At 38.2% G+C, this 21,627-nt stretch overlaps 1 protein-coding gene across 40 annotated transcripts in view; it reads left to right on the top strand.

Moving 5' to 3' along the window:
- The window catches only part of EPB41L2 (erythrocyte membrane protein band 4.1 like 2), a 214,070-nt gene that overhangs the window by 74,713 nt on the left and 117,730 nt on the right, over nt 1-21,627 (top strand). For 33 of the 40 annotated variants that reach the window (XM_080666204.1, XM_080666200.1, XM_080666189.1 and 30 more), the window contains exons 2-3: nt 17,188-17,675; nt 18,381-18,593. In XM_080666204.1, the coding sequence (XP_080522330.1) occupies nt 17,202-17,675; nt 18,381-18,593 (687 nt within the window). In that variant the 5' untranslated portion in view covers nt 17,188-17,201. Of the gene's footprint in view, nt 1-5,869; nt 6,177-17,187; nt 17,676-18,380; nt 18,594-21,627 lie in introns of those variants that run through there. The other 7 variants (XM_080666201.1, XM_080666190.1, XM_080666179.1 and 4 more) reach the window with 3 other exon arrangements.

Genomic DNA, 21,627 nt, shown 5'->3' with positions numbered 1-21,627 from the left:
TAGAATTTTCACTCAGCCAGCTTTCCTGTGGTTCTGGATGGTGTTCGTTCTGTCTTTTAGTTGTAGTTTTGAAATTGTTGCGCGAGGCAGCAGTTTAGGTGCTTACCTATGCCGCCATCTTGGTTTCTTAATGTTTGTTTTTTTAAAATGAAGTTAAACATAATGATACACTCTGCCATTTCTAGGGGGAAAACTTAGATTTTTAATCTTTGTGACTAGTGAAATTTTATGTTTAATAATAACTTGAATTCATTTAGCATTTTGCACTTTACTAGTAGTTATACAGCTCTGCTGTATAGGCAGATTATCTGCTGATACCTTCATTTTACAGACTTAGCTAAGTGGCAATTTGGGGATACAGCTAGACTGAATATGAATTTAATAGTCTTTCTGATTGGGAAGAGTAGTTAATTTCTTGGCAGTAGCCTCTTTATTTTTGGAAATTTACAATTTTTTCAGGAATGGGAAGGTTTAGGGATTTTGGGGGGTCCAGAGGGTGGGTGCTTTTGAGGTCTGCTGGATGCCTGTCTCAAGGCTCTTTGTTTCTCTGGCCCTTGGAGAGCCATAAAGGGCCTCTCTATTCCCTGTTCTCTCTCCTTCTCACTGGGGCAGGGCAGTCTGCATAGGGAAAGGCATTGGAACTGTTAGGCAGAATCTGACATCTGGCCTGGGTTCTACTGATTTACCTCTATGTGACCTTAAATAAGTAACCTAACTTCTGGCCTGAGGTCTTCCATTTGTGAAAGGCAAGGGCTAGAGGTACGTAAGTACTGAGATCCCATTTGGCTCTAAATTTATTTGTTCTAGAAAAACCCCACTTTGCTCAGTCATATGTAGGGTGTTGCACAGTGCTAACAAGATATTTGTTTCTGCTTTTTGGCTAATGGGCTTTATGGTAGGTGCTTTTATTTTATTTCTTTAATCCCTATGGTAAGGGGGTGTCATTACCACATTAGCAGTAACATTTGTACATTTAAAAAGAGATGAATGAGCCTAAACATTGTGAGCCTGTAATGCCTTCCTTAACCTCCTCAAGGGAGTTGTCCATTTTGCTGTGCCCTTCCTGTATCCCTTACCACATGTGGTACAATTATTTGTTTATGTACCTCTTTCTTGCTAGACTGTGAATTCGCAGAGGGCTGGTATGAGGATGAGCTATCCAGTGGTAAAAGCTTAGACAAGTGTCTGATGCAAAAGAGGAACTCAGTAACTGCTTCTTAGACATATGTGGAATGAAAATAATACTTTTTAAAGTAAATGCTGGCTTACTGTATTGGTCCGAATGTGTAATTCTAATAGTGATGCTTTTGACTTTTTTAGTTAAAAAAAAAAAAGGGTTAGCTTTGTCTTAACACTTTTTAGTTTCAAAACATTAACTTTTTGAGTATAGATTCCTAACCACCACTCCTCTCCATCCTTCTCCCCCTCCCCCCCGCCCGCCCCCTGCACCTATTCTCTTTCCAAACCCCCTTAAAATCTGGGGTCGTACAGCATGTTTCTTTCCCAGAGTTTCACAAATATATAATTCTTTCTAATGTTACATTTTTAAAGACATGATAGGGGAGACATTTTGCGAATGACTCATGAGCAGTTGTGCAAATTATTCTGGATTTAGAGCCTGAGAGAAGTTAAACTGTGGAGTGTTGTGGTCAAAATAGAGCTTACACATAGGGTTCATGGAATAGAGCAGTTTTTTCCTTCTTTTTGCTGACATTAGATAGCAATGATTCTGTCTGAAATGTGGGCCGCTAGAAAATGTTATAGACCAATTGAAGTTCATCGAGCTTGAAAGAGTCCTGAAACTTTTCTCCATGTTCGTTCAGGAAGTATAGTGTTTATAGTGTTGCCTGGTGATTGGTAGATGGGAAAATTGGATTCCTTGTAAAATTAGTAGAATAAAAAAACAGAGGTTTGTTTTGAGTACTTCTTAGGTTATTTTAGGGCTATATCAGAAAATGATATGTTCTTTTATTCCTCATGTGACAAGTGATGATTGCTTCTCAAATGGAGGCTAGATGAATAAAAGTGGGAAGATTGAAAGGAACTGTTTTCCTCATTATCTTTCTGTAACACCAATCACTTTATTTTCTGCACAGAATTTGGTTTTGGACTGTGGGTCCTTTACATCTTATTCAATTCCATTCTTTGTCCCCATAAAGCGAGGAGGTAGGATAATTTTAGAAATTGAAAAAATGATGGTATTGGGTTAAAGATAAAATTCTATTTATACACAAACTGACTTATATAGGAAAAATGTTTCTACCTTAATCCAAACTCCCTTTATTACTTAAAAAATAGTAATCTGAGATAAACCTCAAATTTACCTTATTAGTGGAATAATGATACAGTGTCAAAACATGGGTTATTTAGGATTTTCTCAAGACAGATGTAACAGATATAAATTCATATTAATAATTTTTTATGTTAAGACATGTGGATGTTTCAGCCAGTGTAATTTGTGCACTTTAATGAGTTTAAAATCTTACTGGAAATGAATAATTGAAACGATACTAGACCTGGTTTGTGTACTTCTTTGCTAATAATCCATTGATCTATCTATCTATCTATCTATCATCTAAAACCCTAATATGCAAATAGACCTAACGGCTGAACAACCAGTTGCTATGATGTGCGCTGACCACTAGGGGGCGCGTGCGGAACATGGCAGGAGTCGTCTGCGGCAGGATGGTGGAGCAGGTGAGTGGGGCCGTCAGACCAAGGTGGGGCGCTGGCTGCTGTAATCAGGTCGAGCCTCTGGTGGTTATTGAAAATTCTTTGCTCCTGAGCGCCACGGTCCTGCCCGGTGCTCGCACCTGCTGCCGGCGCTGGCCCTGCTCACACCAGCTGCCGGCACTGAAGCCGCCGTTTGCACCCACTGACAGTGCCCAGCGCTGGCCCCAATTGCTTGGCGCTGTCAGTGGGTGAGAGTGGCAGCTGCTGGCCCCGATTGCCCCTCAGGGCTTCTCCACCTCCCCCTGCTCCTGAGGGGTGACTGGGGCCAGCAGCTGCCTCTCACACCCGCCGTCAGCGCCAGAACCACCGCTTGCACCCACTGCCGGCGCTGGCCCCACTCGCACCCACTGCTAGCACCGGCCTCAATTGCTCTGTGCCGTCAGCTGGTGCGAGCGGGTTGGCGCCGTCAGTGTGTGGGAGCAGCAGAGGCTGGAACCAGGCTGCCAGCAGACGGGACTGGGAGCCGCGTCGGGAGGGGCTTGGCAGGTGTGCAAATGATGGGCCTACTGCAGCCTTGCACCCCACAGTTCTTTTCACAGTGCACAAATTCATGCACTGGGCCCCTAGTCTTATTTATATAAGTTACCTTCATTCTTTGGGTTTAGTTTACTCATCTGCAAGACCAGGTTGTTAAATAAAGATAATGCAGCATTGGTAGAAAAGTGCTATTGATTTTGGAAGGCAGCTGTGCTCACCACTACAATACCAGTGCCACTAGCATTGGCTTTGAAATCAGACCAATTTGGTGGAAATTCTGGCTCTACCACTTGTTGAGTATATGATTTTTGAAACTCATTTAAATTCTCTGGGTTCTCTTTTTATCTATTGTATTTATGTTTGTTTGTTTTTTAGAATTTGTTTGTTTTCAAATCATAGTGTCGCAAAACTTTCTTATTAGTAGTTCCCTTAACCTTTGTTTGAATAATGAGAGTCAGTTGTCTTAATAAGCAGGATCTTTTATTGAAACCAGCAGTGGAGTTTGAGCAGTACCATTCAGCTTCAGCTGCTATAACAAGATACCATATACTGGGGGGCTCAGACAACAAATTTATTTTTCGCAGTTCTGAAGGCTGTAAGTCCAAGATCGAGAATGCCAGCATGATCACTTTTTTTGAGGGCTCCTTTCCTGGCTTATACATGGCCACCTTCTCATTTTGTCTTCACAGAGTGAGGTGAAACAGAGCAGAAGGTGAAAGAATGAGCAAGCGCTTTAGTGTCTTTTCTTATAAGGGCAATAATTCTATCATGATGGCCTCCACCCTTAAGTTCTCATCTAAATCTAATTATTCCCCAAAGGTCCCATCTCCAAATACCATCACATTGGAGGAGGGTAGTGCTTCAATGTATGAACTCTGGGACACACACAATTCAGTACTAGCAGAAGGTGGGGAGTAAGAGGGCAGGACACAGAGGTGATGAGAGAGATCTGAGCTGGGGTGTTAACTTCATTGGATCCAGTGCAGTGTCAGTAGTTATGAGGCTTCCAGATTCCATGAAGCAGCACATGTCAGACAAAGGCTTGGAGCCAATATTTTTCCAAGTAAGTCTATTGAAATAAATATGTCATGTACTGCATTTATTAAAAATACATTTAACATTAAAAAAGTAGGAAGAAAAGAAAAGATTATTGCTACTTTGAACTGAATAAAATTGGCTCTACTAAAAACTCACCAAATCGCCCTATTGTGAATCAATGAAAACTCTGGTGGATAGTGAAGTTTATTCATTTCCGTTATATAGAATGACTTTTTAAAAAAGTTTTATATTTGTTCATTTTAACAGAGATTAGTCTCTTCAGAGCTAGCTGCTACTAGAATGTATTTTCAGTAAGTTCTCATAAAACAAACCTTAACTTTCTCTACTAGTTGGAAAAAGGTGACATCTTATTTAAGTATCTAAAGTATTTTTTTTGGAATGAAAAAACATTTATTTTTTTCATATTTTTTAAAAAAGACTGCTGTAAGTGAATATGAACATATAATACTCACTAATGGACATCGGAACTGCTTGATAGGAGAGCAATATGGCTGCATCTTGAAGTTGTGAAAATGCATGCCTGGATACAAAGTCTGACTGTTTTGGTCATGATTGTTTAAAATAAATATCCACATTGGGGGGAAAAACACCGACAACCAGAATTTAAATTGTGGAAATGTAAAGTAAGTGGGGGTTAGTATCGTATAATCAGGAAAGATTAGTTGTTTCTCAGATTTCTCTGACCTGAATTTTAAAATTAGTGTGTTTTCCTTTAGTTACTTTACATTTACTGCCATATGTATTTATATTCATATGATAGACGGATGTATGATTACCTTTTGTGTCAGTCATTTATCAATGTAGGGTTGACAATGAAGCAGATATATCAGCTTTGTAACTATGTGATGGAACCTATAAATCTTCATTAAAATGAGCCTTCATTTTTAAACATAATGTGAAATGAATGAATAAGCAAATTCTTTTACAAATGAATCAAAATTGATAATTTCATTTTTATGTATTGAAAACTGGACTGTGTATTTCCAGAGTCTTTCTATGTCTGGAAATGTATACATTGGTTTATTAGTAGTTTATAAATAAAGATGATTAGGTCAGATATTGTGTACATAAACTTTTTTTTTTTTTAAATATATTTTATTGATATTTCACAGAGAGGAAGGGAGAGGGATAGAGAGCTAGAAACATCGATGAGAGAGAGACATCGATCAGCTGCCTCCTGCACGCCCCCCACTGGGGATGTGCCCGCAACCAAGGTACATGCCCTTGACCGGAATCGAACCCAGGACCCTTCAGTCCACAGGCCGACGCTCTATCCACTGAGCCAAACCGGTTTTGGCTGTACATAAACTTTTGATGTCTATTTGTAGGGTATGATAAAACGACAAAAATAAGAACGCAGTTGAAGGAGGAGACCGAAAGCAAAGTAAAAATTATGACCACAAAAACAAAAAATTCCCAGCAATAATAGAAAAATTATCATAAAATTACAGTTGTGTCATAGAAACTATACTTTATGTGAGCTTTCTTCATTTAGTGGGTAGAACAGACAGCAGGAAAATGACTTTTTCTTTGACCCATGTGAATTTTCTAGCTGAGGAATGAAGTAACTTGGAACCAAGCTGAGCTTTTCTACGGAGCATGCCCTTTTCCAGCAGGGTCCGGCCTGGGTGGGGCAGGTCTTGCTCATTAAGCTTCTGCAGACTGGATTTCCATCAGCTTTCCACAGTCTTCTAATGACAGGGAACAGCAAACAACGGGCTTGATGTGCTTAAAAGCTGCGTATGTATTTCAAGGGAGAGATTTTTAAGAAATTTCTGTTGTAGCAGTTAGGTTTTATTATGTATGCTTGATTGTTTTGCTTTTGAAGGAAGCTTGCTTTTGAGAGTGTCATTATTCAGGGCACTGAAAATTTGGAAAAGCTAACATACAGAGTAGATGGAATCTGGGTAAGTACACTGTGTGGAAAGGGAATATGTTTAGTTATATTTGAACTAAGCCCTATAAAAAATATTTGTGTGTATGTGTGTGGTTAGAGTTTAGTTTTAGACCACTTGTTTGCATTTTTCTAGGAAAATATTGAAATTTTTTTCAAGTTATCTTTAACATAATTGTCTTTTTAGGTTTGCCCTATGAGAATAATGAAAGTAGTTCATTGCTTTATTTTATATACTTGTCCTGCTATTTTATGATTGAATTATTCAGTAGTGCAATATGAAAGTTAATTATTTCTAAATTACATTGAGGACCATGTAAGGTTAATAGTGTTCAGTTATTTTTAACATGTTAAAGGAGGACAGATTTGAATTTAATTTTAAGATGCTTCATTTTCAGGTTAACTTGATTGGTTGAAAGAAGTGCTGTGGCTAGCAGAGATTTGAATTCACATTTTGTAGCATCTGCAAATTAGTGGCCATTAACAGTTATCAAAAATTACATATCATTTTGCTGTTGCTACTATCTAAGTGTGATATTGGTTGAACACGTTCTTTTACTGAATATTTAATCTGTTGTCACTTGGAGCAAATTTGAAAACTCACTATGTTGCCCAGATGCTGACTGACATCCAAACTCAGAAAAAATTGTTTTCATGATTTTTCTTGTTATAATCTACCAATCTTTTTCAAAAAGGACCTTGTTTCAATGCTACTTTCTAACAAAATGAAAAGCAGTACTACTAGGATGGGTGGAGGGTGATCTTGGCAAATTCCATCTTTATTGTTACCACTGCAGGGAATGCTCTCCTACTACTGAAGTAATGAGGGGGTGGGGGGGGGCACATATGTGTACTTAGGATGTTTAAGTTTTCTATTTTGAGGCCCAAGAAAGAATTGTCTCTTTAAATTATTGGCAACAGATGTGGGAATAAATAACTGTAAAGGTGATGCTGATGATTTGGACAGCCAGTCATGAGCCTCTTTCCCCCACCCCCTCTCCCTGCTCCTGTTTCCTTGGTAATATTCCTATACACATTATATGATGTATTGATGACGTGTAGTTTAACATCATAGCTGGATCACATAGCAAGTTGGAAAGGGAAATTTTAAGCATTGACATTTAGTTTGCATGAATGTTTTGGTGGACTTTAAGGTTGAATGCCTGGCATATTCTCCAGCAGGATCCTCTACCAAATCATGTTTACAAATATTTGAATTTTGAGACTCTTACCTCCAAAGACAGAAATATATTTACTAGTTGAAATAAAAACTTGTCCTGACTAGCACCACCAAAAAAGTAGTTATTTGAAGCCTCTAAATCAAGTAGTTTTGAGCTAAACTAATGCTCAGAGTAGACATTTTTTAAAAAAAGACAGGTTTTAAGCATTCCAAATGGCTTGTCTATAATTCCATTGTAGTTACAGCTTTTCCAGCCTGGGGAAGTTGCTTTTATCACGCCAGGCATGGAGGTCCATATGCAAACAGTCTACAAGGCAACTTCTGCTGACCTACCAGAGGACTAGCGTCAACATTTGGATCTGCTTACCTAAGCCAGAAAAATCATTCAGTTTATAGTCTCATTTTACTCTTTGGTAGTGCTGTAAATATTTAAAATGGCAGAAGATCTGACAGCCAAAATTTACCAAGTGAATTATATTTTTTGACAAGGTTTAGATATTTATGCCTGTCAACTGCACAGTTCCAAAGCTTACGGAGAAGAGGATTTGAAAGTGTGAGATCAGTGTAGGCTCCAGCTTGGTTGGCCTTGTCATAGTGTGGGGAGTTGATTGACTTTGACAAGCTTTTGTCTTATGACCTATTAAAATGCAGCGTCTGCAGCTTGTGCATTTATCTTGTGCAGTTAACCTTGGTGGATTTGTCGTTAGCTTATTTGGGAAAGGCCTCCTGAACCACTGTTATTTTTTAGCTAACGAATTTAGAGTTTGATTCACACAGGAATTTTAGACTGGTTGTAGATTATCACTTGATACCAAGTGGGTTTTATAATGGGCTGGGTGAGGATCCTATGCAGAAGGTAGCTGTGGGATGAGCTCAGAGAAAGTGTACTCCCTAGTATCTGTTATGACTGTGAGAGATTGTTGGTGTTGGCTTTGCTCTGTTTTGAGCCTGGTTATGATGTCACTGGAAGAAATTGCACAGTGTACTTTTCTTTTGTATAGAACATTATATGATGGTGGTCCAAATAAATGTTCCCAGAACTAGGAACATCACAAGTTTATCGAGAAGCCACCGGATGCACAATACTGCACTGGGAACATGTAGTTATTCATCTGCACAAAATTTCACTCTCTTCATGGGAGCATAGGAACTGATGTGGGCAGGGAGAAGGTGTGGACAGGAAACATAACATCCTTGTGTTTGTCAGGCCAATTTTGTTCCTGCCTTTGCCTATAAGTGAGGATGAAGCTGCTGACAGATTCGGAATGTTTATGTGTGACCAGCTTAGAAATTTAATGTGTCTTTTCATTGTGTTTTACTCTCCTTTTAAAATTTTCCTCAACATTCAGAGAAATCTAGTTCTAAGTGCCCTGTTCTCACTTCTCCAGCAGAAAATAGGAATAGTATTTTTGGCCTAGCTGCATATGTATCAATATTATTGTTAGCAAAAGACACCTCTTTTTTTTTTTTTATTCTCTACACCTAGGTCAAATGTTTAAAAAACTAGCAAGGCTTTCTCAGAAACTATGTGTGTTGTTGTTGTTGTTGTTTTAAATGAAGAATTTATATATTTAAAGAAGATTTTGGCTGCTCTAAAAGTGTAAATTTTGAACTTTAGGAGAGCAGTGTGCATAGGATGAGGGGTAGGTTTGTGAAGTATGTGTGATGGAATTTATGGCAGTTGTGGCATTTGGGTTGTCTCCAAGAAAGCAGACCTAACTAAGCTGGGTTCACTTAATGCATTAGATATCTTAATGAATAAATATTGTTTTTCTAATAAAGTATTTAATGCTTTAGTTTGTACAAATTTACGAGTGAAAACTTTTTCTCCCCTATCTGCACCTCTAGACCTCATCTACGCAGTGCCACCCACCCACCATTTCCCATAATCACTGTTGTTGGTCATCTGTGTCCTTTTTTAATTTCTTATGCGTTTGCAGGCAGATATGTGCATTCACATACTTCTCAGACATGTTGCTTTCAACCCGTAAGATAGCTATATGCTATCTGAATCTTGTTTTTTGTACTTAACAGTGTAACGTGGAGATATTTCTGTAACTTGGATGGAAACCTTCCTCACTTTTTTCTTTATAGCTACAGAATATTATATTTTCCTTTACAATGTTACAGTGAATCATCTGTACATAATTATTTTACATATGTATCTGTAGGATACGTTCCCATAAGCAGGATTACTGGTTTAGTGTGTACACATTTGGAATTTTGGCTGTTGGCAAATTGACTTCCATTGGCACCAATTTACTCGTCTACCCACCATTATATGAGAATGCCTATGGGCCAGAGTCCCATAGCCATGCTCAATACTGACGTGATTCAGCTTTTGGACTTTTCACTCTTTACTTTTAGCTTGTATTTCTTTTACTATGAGTGTGGTGAGCATCTTTTTATACGTTTACTAGAGGCCCGGTGCATGAAATTCGGGCACAGGAGGGGGGGTCCCCTCAGCCCAGCCTGCACCCTCTCCAATCTGGGACCCCTTGGGGGACATCCCCCTCACAATCCGGGACCGCTGGCTCCTAACTGCTCACCTGCCTGCCTGATTGCCCCTAACTGCCCGCCGCCTGCTGGCCTGATCGCCCCTAACTGCCCCCCTCTGCCGGCCTGGTCGCTCCGAACTCCTCCTTCCCCCTGCTGGCCTGGTTGCCCCTTACTGCCCCCCCCCCCCCGCCAGCCTGGTTGCCCCTTACTGCCCCCCCGGTGGCCCGGTCACTCCCAACTTCCCCCCTCTGCCAGCCTGGTTGCCCCACACAGCCTGCTGTTCAGTTGTTTGATCGTCCCTCACTAACCCCCCTGCCAGCCTGGTCACTCCAGGCAGCCTGCTGTTCAGTCGTTTGGTCATCCCTCACTAACCCCCCTGCCGGCCTGGTCGCCCCACACAGCCTGCTGGTCGTTACTGTGACGGTGTCCTGGACAATTTGCATATTCTTGTATTATTAGTATAGATGTATTTCTTGTATTTGTTTTTCTGTTAACTATATGCTTGTCCTTTAACCACTTTTCTCCCCTATTGAGGGAATAGTCATCCTAGCCAATTTAAAAATGAAATTTATTTTGAATGTTTAATGTTAAGGAAATGCATAACTAGCACTATTTTATTTGGCTTTTTACTTGAGTTCAGCTGAGGAGTAAATACAATTGAGAATGAGAATTAAGTGCTTTTTAAAAAGCTCGATGCCTTTTTGTGTTACATGAGTGTTTAACCAACGTTTCCCATGAAGGACCATTATGTGCCTTCCTGAAGAGATGACAATGGTAGTTTTTAAGAAAACTGTCAGCTTTTCAAACTAGTAGTGATTTCTGAATATAAGTTACCAAAATTTATGTATTAATGACAAGTTGTTTGAATTTATATTAATGCTAATCTTGCTACATCTGTTGCCCATTATACTGAGAGCAGGATTCTTTCCTCTATATCACTGATGTCAGGTACATATGCAATTAAACTACTCAGGAAATATTTCTTTTGAAAGAAGGGGTTAAGATACTGTTACTATCCTCATCCTAAAGGTCAGTGGAATTTATTAGGGGCTCAGAACAGGTTATTAATGATTATGAAGCCACAAATGGTAGTAATAGTTTATTTTTATTTATTTTTAACAAATGATGAACTATCAGGAATTACGCTAGGTGCTGGTTATAAAATACTGAAGTTTTTTGGGAATGGTGGTAGTACTACATAAGCTCTCTGCAGCTAGACAGCCTGAATTTGAATCCTGACTCTTCCATTTACTGGTTGTGTGGCTTTGTGCAAGTTTTTTTCCTTTTTTTTTTTTTTAACCTTCTTCACCTATAATATGGGAATAATTTTAGTTCCAACCTCAAAGGGTCATGAGATGCAAGGAATGCAGAGAGTTTCTAGAACAGTGCTCAGCAAATAGCTGATACTATCATTATTTACTATTGTTATGTTATTTATTTATTAAGTGGGTTGTGCATACTATTACTGTTACAATTTTTAGTGAAAAACAGACTTAGTTCATTTTCCCCCAGAATCCCTACTTGATGACAGGGTGGCCCACCATTTATTATGAATTTATTATGTGCCAGGCACTTTATGTATAACATCTGATTTCATTCTTGGAGTCACCAGTGAATATGTATTATATCCCTGTTTTGCTTACGAGGAAACGGAAACTCAATAAGACTGAAGAACTTGTTTTTGGTTACATGGCTAGTGACAGACCTGGAATTCTAATCCTGGTGTTTGGTTCCTAGACTTGATCTCCAAACCTTCATGTTATTTAATCCAAAGATTAGTTAGCTTTACACAAAAAGCTCTGGCCATTACAAACTTTGGGTCCGCATCTGAGAGAAGGAATTTGAGCAAAAGTACTTTGTCAGTATTTCTAACCACACAATTCAGTGTATGTGATTGATGAAGAGCTGCAGGGTTCGGGATATCTCTGTCACCTCGGTTAGTGTGTGCTGTTGGAGTGCCCAGTATGAGAAGGTTAATGTGCATTTTGATTGAAGATAATGATGTCCAATATTGGGATCCCTAATGATTTGTGCATAGCCTCTGGTTATTGAGCTCTCACTTCAGGAAAGAGTATTTTTGGGATGACCTCATTATTTGTGGAGTCTTTGCCTGGCACAGATCTCTTTCTTGACCTAATTCTGAATGGGAGCAGAAGGGGCTTGCTTTAGCACATAAGATTGTTAGCTGAAATTGGACATTTTTGAAAATTATGCCTTGATTTTCAGACATCCCCCCTTCTCTTACACAGGGAATCTTACACTTCGATGAACTCTAATATTTTTTTGTTTCATTCTTATGTATTGTTAGAATAAAGAATTAATGGTTTATCTCACTAATATTAACTCAGATAAAGCATTTTTAAAAAATGAGCATCTGGAAAAAGTTGAACATTTTGACAACCATGGCTCTTAGGTATGAGGGCCATAAATACAGTGAGGAGTAATAATTACCTGAGCTGGTTCTAAGTGTACTACCAGTTCCTTAGGGCTTATTTTCCAGTGCTTTCCTCCTAATATAATATGCAGAGGCTAATAGTAACTACAAGTAACTGAACCCCCTGGCTCAGTTGTTTGAGCCATAGGGGAGTATATTGTCTCACATAACAGGAAGTTCAAACATCCTGGCCATGTGCATGCAGCATGCTCAGGGCTCAAGTCCTCTCCTCTGATTCTCTTGCCAGTGCCCTCTTCTGTGTGTGTCTTTTTCCTCAGGCTTTCTCCTCGGGATTATCAAGGTGGCAGCAGCATTTCTTGTAGTCATGTAAATAATGCTCAGAGGCGGAAGAGGGGCCTTCTCTTCACTGTGGCCCCTTTAAGAGGGAGGAATCTTTTCCCAGAAGCTTACAACAGACTTTTTGCATGTCTTCTTAGCATGGGGAGAGGGACCCCCATGATTCCCTAGACCAGCTTCCATTGACACACATGTGGAAGAGGGGAAAGCTGAACAAAATTTGGGTTCCGTTAAAAAGGAGAAAGGATGGAGGATATACGTGCTCTTAATGTAACCTGATCCTGCCTAGACTTGAACTAGCAAAGGCCTACAGTTCATATCTTTTATATGTGTGGATTTAATTTAAAGCAGATGTATCGTTTTTTTTTTAATCTTGTATCTTTATAGAAATATTTCTTCTCAGATGTTTATCTCTTTTAAGAAAACAAACAAGTGATATAATTTATTATAAAGGTAACTAGGGTAGGCAGCATTGGATTATTTCAAAACTAATTCTTATTTATCTTCATCATATAGATAAAATAATCCAATAAAGGGTCTCTTTGGAATGTATTTGTACCTACTTGAATATGGGATATAGTATTTTCTAATCCGTCTTGACACTTAAGATAAACAAACATACTAGGGAGGAATTACTTGCAGTCTGCTCTAAGTCAGCCTGTTTTTGTTATTTCTTCTCTGAAGATATTTCTTTTTCCTCTTTCCTCCCTTTCCTCCTCTGCCTTGTCACTCCTCCCCTCTTTTTACATGCTGGCTATACAGTATTTGAAGAGCATCACTCTGATTATGTTCCAAGTAGAGTTTGGTGGCTGCTGAATCATTCCTATATTTCATTTGCTGTATTTGTTTTCTCACATTTAATGCTGTAAGGTAAGGTAGTAGGATATTAAAAAGACCTTCTGTTAGACTACAGGCCATCTGGGGAAATGAACATAAGCAAGAGATTGTGGGTGTTAGCAGGTTGCTCTACATATCCTTTGCCACAATAATAGATGAAAATGACCAAACTGGAACTGTGCACACCTTGCCAATGTTATTTAGGTTTCTTATTTGTTGCACAATTTTGTTTATGTCTTTTCAAAGTTCAGAGGAAAGCTTCTCTCCATCCTCTCACCATTTTTGAGCTTTAGAAAGGCATTCTTTCCCATTTTGTAAATCTTGAGTCCCTAAATAATGGGCTGAGCACTATTGGCAGAAATTAAAGATCTCTTACTGCTCGTGATCTCAGCAGAGGATGGGAGCCACTCAGCTAGCAGCAGCACCCACCCTGTTCCCTGTGCAAGAATTTTAACAGGGAGGGTTCAGAGTAGCTGTTGTTCTCTCAAGGTCTTAAGGAAACATCTGGATCCAATAATGAGCATGAACCCGCTTGCTTGAAGTTCTTTGTATGAGTGTCTAGAGTTGTGTAACTGCTTCGTTTTGCTTGGTGTAGTACTCTGATAAAGGGCCAGTGTTTTCAGGAGCATAATGTTATAGGGTAGGAAGGTTGGTTAGTGGTAGAGACAGCGCCTTGGAATTTACTTTCCTTTTTAAACACTAGAAAAAGAATGGTTTCACATAACAAGCCTCCTTACCTAACCAGTGCTGATCCTCTATTGATGATGGTTTTCTGCTTGGTTGCATGTTAAATGATGCATGCTTTTTCTCATGGAGCTGTTACAATAATTAACACTTTTTATCAATCCAGATGGAGCATGCCAGCATGGTAATTGTGTCAAAACCACATGCTTCTCTAATGGGCTGGCTGTTCACAGCAATGTTCTTTTTGGTTGATGATAAGTAGAAAGGTCTTTACTTACTATGTTATATAACTTACTAATGATGGATTTTAGGTATTTATAATTAAAGCTTATAGAATGAGGATTATTAGAGTTTGGAAAACTATAGTTCTGGTTTTGCCTGTGCCCATCTAGCTTTGTGATCTCAGGCAAATCTTCTAGTCTTTCTGAACCTCAGTTTCCTCGATAAGATAAAGTGAGGGTATTAGAGTAGATGATTTTGCAACACTCATTCAGTAAATATTTATCAAGTGCCTCTTATGTGCCAGTCTCGTGCTGGGAACACAGCAGTAAAAAAGAAGCAAGACCCCAGCCCTCTGGGGCTTTCATTTTAGTGGAAGGGATTGTGTTCCACTGCAGGAGTTAGTGGGTGATGGAGTTTAAAGGCTTATCCATCTTTGAAACTCAGAGAGTTACAAGCATGATAATTATGGTGAATGGATGTGCTATAATCATGTTTTCTTGATGGTGGTAATTTGTTCAAGAAACCATCTTATCAACAAAGAGGTAGTATTTAGTTTTGAGCTGTGTTGATTTTTGAAACTATTTTAAGAATGTACTTATTTATGTATAATTACATCCATCCATCCTTATTGTTGAGTATTTACAATCCAATTAGCCATTTCCATTTTTTTTTTTTTTATCTTGTAACTTCCACTTGGATGGGCAATACTTATCAGCTCTGGGGTTCATTCTATTTTTTATTATTACATTTATTGAGGTAACATTGGTTGATAACATAAATTTCAAGTATACAACTTTACAATTCAATATCTGTTTACTCTATTGTGTGCTCATCTTTTTAAATTGTTGGATTCTTGATACATTCTGGATACTAGACTCTTATCAATGTTTGGCACAAGATGGCAAATAATATTTTAAGAAGCAATTATAATGCTCATACATGCTATAACATGAATGATTTTTGAAAATGTGCTAAGTGAAAATGCCAACATGTTGTATAATTTCATTTATTTTAAATGTGCACAGTAGGCAAATCCATCCAGGCTGAAAGTAGATTAGTGGTTGCTAGGGTTGGTGGAGGGGGTAGAATATGGAGAGTAACTATGAATGGATACAGGATTTCTTTTTGGGATGATGAAAATATTATAGAATTAGATAGTGGTGATGGTTGTACAACCTTATGAATATACTCAAAACCATTAATTATATAATTGAAAAGGGCGAATTTTATGGTCTGTGAATGATATTTCAATAAAGCTTTAAAAAGTATATTTTATTTTTATATCTCTTGAAGATAGCTGAGAAATTTCCCATTGCCCTGGGTGCCAGGCCTTTGGACATTTAATCAGCGGTAAGAGAGGAGAGAACATTCTGTCTCTGCCATTCCTGCCTGTTGGTTTTATGTCAGTGGTGCTGCTATGCTTTAAAAGTCCCTCTTTACTTGTGTAACATGTAGACAAGCAGCCGCTTTCAGATTTAGTTTCAATTTTGTTTTCATTAGTTGTGACTGGATCAATTATTAGATGCATTTTTTCCCCCATCGGTCTAATGTCTTCATTTGGTTCCGATTAGGGGTCTGTAGGTATTATCTTGTAAACACATATACAAAGCCATGTTTGCGGTTGGGTGGGGTGGAGTTTTGGAGTTTTGGTTATAGTTTGAGTACCTTCCCCAGAAGACTATCTTTTGCATTGGAATAGTGATGGTGAATTATAGGATTTAATATTGGAACAAAAAAGTATGCACATTACAGATATTATTTTCTCGCTATTAAGCACTCAGTATTTAGCAGTATTTTTAATACCTAACATTTAGTTATAATGTGTGTAATTTCAGTGAAATGTATCTCAGTACTTTCTAACATCAATAATTAGAGGCCTGGTGCATGAAATTCATGCACTGGAGGGGGGTCCCTCAGCTAGCCTGCGCCCTCTCGCAGTCCGGGAGCCCCCAGGGGATGTCAGTTGGACATCTTTAACACTGTGCGCAGGCAGGAGAGGCTCCCACCACTGCTGCTGCACTCGCCAGCCATGAACCCGGCTTCTGGCTGAGTGGCGCTCCCCCTTTGGGAGTGCACTGACCACCAGGGGGCAGCTCCTGCATTGAGTGTCTGCCCCCTGGTGGTCAGTGTGTTGGTCATTCCTCCGTCAGGCTGAAACTGGCTCTCTGACATCCCCCGAGGGGTCCCAGATTGCGAGAGGACACAGGCCAGGCTGAGGGACCGCACCAGTGCACGATCAGGGCCAGGGGGGGATGTGGGAGGTTGGTTAGCCAGGGAGGGGTCGCGGGAGGGCTCCAGGGTGTTTCCGGCACATCTTGTTCAGTCCCGATCGGTTGGACCCCAGCAGCAAGCTAACTTACTGGTCAGAGCGTCTGCCCCCTTCTGGTCAGTGCATGTCATAGGCTAGCAGTTGAGCAGCCTTAGCATATCATTAGCATATTATGCTTTGATTGGTTGAACGGCCAACTGGACTACCAGACACTTAGCATATTAGGCTTTTATTATATAGGATACTTTGTATTATAGAGTAAGGGATACTTAAAAATTGGATTTTGGGGTGAATTATTATTTATAACTAGATGAAACTGAAGAAAAGTAATTACACACGAGCTCTTGATGATTTAAGTTCTGTCTGTACAGAATCAGAATTAATTCCATTGTGATGCTTGTTTTGGTTCTTTGATTCAGTTAGAGAATTCTCAAAGAGTAGCAGTCTCCATTTTTCTCTTATGCTTATGAACCTTCTTTCTCTATGGGTTTTTTATCCCCATATTTCTGTCATTCCCCTTCCCATCCTATTTTTTCCTGTCTCTTGCCTCTAAGCTGGGAGCGGTTGTAAAATACCTTTTTGTGATTTTGTTTTGTTTATAGCATAAGCTGTGACCATGACTACTGAAGTTGGCTCCGCGTCTGAAGTGAAGAAGGAATCTGACCAGTTAGGAGCAGATGCAACCAAGGGGAACCCTAAAGAAGTAGCAGAAAATCAGCAGAATCAGTCATCTGATCTAGAGGAGGAAAAAGATTCCCAATCATCTCCTTCAGCTAAAAGCCAAAGTAGTCCACGCCGCCAGAAGAGGCAGAAGGACCCATCTGAGAGTAGGGGTATTTCTCGATTCATACCCCCGTGGCTTAAGAAACAAAAGTCCTATAACTTAGTAGCGGCCAAAGATGGAGGAGATAAGAAAGAGCCTACCCACGCTGTTGTGGAAGAGCAGGTTTTAGATAAAGAGGAATCCCTTTCTGAAGAAGAAAGGCAGGCCAAGGGTGATGCTGAGGAAGCAGCTCAGAGAAAACAACAGGTCATTAAAGTTGATATCGAGGAAGAGAAACCTTCAGTGAGTAGTAGTCCTGAGACACAGGTATGTTTGAGAAGCGATGGTGTGGAATTGAAAGCTTGATGGTTTTGCCACATAACAAAAAGAGTTTGTTTGTTTTGAATCATTTATGTATTTCTTGCATTAAGATACTGGTTTGACTTACTATATCTGGAATATGGGTCCCGGAGTGGTTTACCACAGCCTTCTCCTATTACTCCTTTTCAAAATTTCCAAAATAACAAAGGGAAAAAATCTATATATGCACACCATAAAAAAGTTTATCTGTTTCTCCTAAGGTTAAACATACTCTGAGAATCCTGTCACCTCTCCTTTTAAATAATATGTACTGTCATACCTCCTTGATTTGATTTATTTAAGTGTCCAGCAAGTAGGAAGAAATAGATTTCTATGTGTATGCATTTTGATTATCTAATGAAGCCTAGATTTTGCCATGGTATGAGATTATAATTGGAAATTCTGTTATTAAAATATTTAAATTGCAGTTGCCAGGATGTAGTTTATTTTATTAATTTAATGCTCAAATGATCAAATTGGCAAAAATGAGGAAATTGGCAGTGGATTGGGGGAAGGAGGATATGAAGTATTTTTTCTAGCAAACATTTGAAGTCTTTTTAAATCTTATACAGTACTTGTAATAATCACCATTCTTACTAGGATTTTCCTTTTAATGTGTTGTTTTCTGCAAATTAGTCAACTTTAGTATAAACTTCATTTTTTCATCATCAGCCTGCTGAAGAAGTAAGGAAGGAGAGAGAGGAGGAGAAGGTAAAGGAAATACAGGAAGACAAATCAGAGGAAGCAGCAAAAAGGGAGACAAAGGAAGTGCAGACTAATGAGCTAAATGCAGAGAAGTCCGTTCAAAAAGCCACCAAGAAGACCAAAAGTGTCCAGTGTAAAGTGACCCTCCTGGATGGCACCGAGTACACCTGTGACCTAGAGGTGAGTCAGGGCACTGAAGGGAGAGCTCTCTTGATGTGTGGGATGCAAGCAGAAGTGCATTCTGCCCTCATTTGTGGCATGGCACAATTTTTGTGTCCTTGTGAATTAGATGGTCACAATTTTGCATTACAAAAAAAACCAAGAAAATGTAGAAGAGGGTCATCATTTCCATTACAACCAATAATTCTGGACCCTTAAGGATACATAGGGCTGTTGTTCTCACGGTCTGCACTGATCATGTATATTGTCTGGTGTCTGTTCTGAATGGGCCTTAAATAGTTTGAATATTACCTCTGGAGAAATGATAGCACTAGGTTGACATTTTAGAGTCATGAAATTTCAGCACTTTAACCGCAAGTGTTTTTATCCTGAGACAGATAATAATTTAACATCTAGCTCCTTTATTTAGTTTTAATTAAAAAAACACGATTTTCAAAGCATATAATTCATTAGCTCTGATGCTGATTTACGCTAATGTAATTTTTAAAAAGTGTCTAGCACCTTTAAGAGTTTGTTGCTTTTCATAGCTAAATCACTTTATTTACATGACATATACTAATAGCTGATGTTTACTGATCAATGTGTGAAGAGCTTTGAATAGATTATCTCATAATATTTATAAGAATCTATCTGAGGTAGGTATTATTATGGATATTGCCAATGTTACAGTGGGAGAATAGAGGCTTATAGAGTTAAATAATTTGCCTAAAGTTTCATAGCTAGCCAGTGGTGGGGCCTAGATTCCAGCCCCAGCAGTTTGATTCTGGAGGTCATGAACCTGACCACTGAACTACTAAGATGAATGATTCATGGTCCTTGCTTTTATCTTTGTATTAGTTTTCTAGAACTTTTTTTTACTCATTTAGTGATAATTGTTCTATTTCAATTGTTTCAAGAAAAGGAGTGGCAAAGAGAATTAATAATCCTTAAATCTCAAGAGAGAAGGAGAGGAAGAGGAGAGAGAGAATGATGCTGTATGCCTCAACAGTAGAAGTAGGGAATAATAAGGAAAACAATAGTATGGTGTTCTGAATTTAACTCTAATACATTGTATGTGACCACATGTCTCTTGTTTTTTCCTACCTATCCTAGAAGTTAGGGAGTCTAGGTTTTGGGAACCAATTTGATAACTTGTTATGTGACCTTCGGTCATTTACTCAATTTCTCTGTGCCAAACTGAGGCCAGAAATTGACTTCATCTATTGAATATAGAATTACTTAGATAATCTAAAAGTCCCGTCATCTCCGAAGTTCTTTTAATCACCAAAATTCAAGACTGAAAAATGTGCTTTATGGTTTAAATCTATTTTTTTAAATCATTATATATTTAAAAGTGTAAAAATATAGAAATAATAGAAGAGACAGTGGCAGATTAACCGGAAATAAAACATTGAAGACATTGCTAAAGTCTCATTCCCATCTCTCTTCTCATTCTCCCTGTGTCTTTTCATGATGTGTAAATCTACTTTATTCTTTTTAACTGCTTTATAGTATTCCTTTGAATCAGCAAACCAGTTTATCCATTTCCTTGATGGTTATATTAGTAAACATTATCTTGCACGCTTCCTTGTTTATTGTGCAAGAGTTTCTTCAGGGTAGGCAATGGAATTGCTAGGGTGATAAGTTTTATTTCTTTAGTTTTTCCATATATTGCCAAACTGATCTCCAAAGGGGTTGTGCCAATTCAAATTCCAATCAGCAACCCTACTGTTTTTTCCACGTTGTCATCAGTACTTCCTGTATCAGACATTAATTTTGACCAGTCATATACTGGTAGATGTAAAATACGGTCTCAATATTTCAATTTGCATTTATTTGATTACTGTCAACTTTCACTAGGTTATGCTTCAGAAACAACCTCCAAATCTTCTGGATTTAAAATAACAATATTATATTCCTTGCTTATGTTACATGGCCTTGGTGGGTTGGCTGTGGCTCTGCTCTGTGCCCTCTCTGTTTTTGGACCAAGACTCAGATTGTATCCTCTACTTTAGACATGCTGTTTTCACAATAGAGGGAAAGAAAATCACAGCAGACCCACACTAAATCTTTTGCTTGGAAGTGGTATAGGTCACTTTCACTTATATCTCATTGGCCAAGCAAGTCACATGGGTTAAGGCTGATAACAATAGGTAGTAGGCAAGTATGATCCTCTTAGAGGAAGAGGGTGATAAATTGAGAAAAATAGAAACAATACTATAATTTGCAACTAATGAAGTCGAGCATCTTTTTATATTTTATATGGCTCTCTAGGATTGCTCTAAGATTAAAAAATATATATATTTTTTTCATATTAAGGATATTCTTTTTCCTAGTTTCTAAGAATGAAACTAGCAAAGTTTCTTAAATAGATGGTGAACGATATGAATAGGTGAATTGTATCAAATGTATTATCTGCATCAACTGAGAGGATCATATATTTTTATAATCTGTTAATGTGGTAATTTAAATTAATGTTTTCTAATCTTAAGCCATTTTTGAATATGTAATATAAACATTACTTATTCATGATGACTTGGCATTTATTTATTTTTATTTTTTTTAAAGAATTTTTGTATAGATTACCTTCGGTTTTCTTTTATCAGAGTGTTTTGATTACATAAAGTTACATAAAGTTGCTTTTCTCAATATTCTCTGGAAAAGCTTGGATAAGTTTAGGGATTAACTGTTCTTTAGAGATCTGGTAGAACATGCCTGTAAAACTGTCTTGAGCTGGTGGCCTCTTTGTGGGAAGAGTAGGGTAGAGGCTATTTTTTAAAAAATTAAGTAATTGACCCAATTAAAAAGTATTTGACTTAATTTCCTTACAATGTTTCCGTTTTCTCTTGAGTTTTAGTAGTTCATATTTTCAGTGGAAACTGTCCATTTCGACTAACTTGAAAAATCTTATTGCCATGAAGGTTTTTTATAGTATTTTTATCTTATGTATTTGGTTTTAATTTCTTTTTTATTTGTAGTGTTATTTGTATTTTTTTCTTAATTCTTGCTGTAGTGTTACTATTTTAATTTTTTTTCAAAGAAACAACTTAATTTT

The sequence above is a fragment of the Plecotus auritus genome, assembly GCF_963455305.1.
Source record: "Plecotus auritus genome assembly, chromosome: 4".
Taxonomy (NCBI): Eukaryota; Metazoa; Chordata; class Mammalia; order Chiroptera; family Vespertilionidae; genus Plecotus; species Plecotus auritus.
The sequence above is the reverse complement of the archived record's forward strand: the minus strand, read 5'-3'. Positions and strand labels throughout refer to the sequence as shown.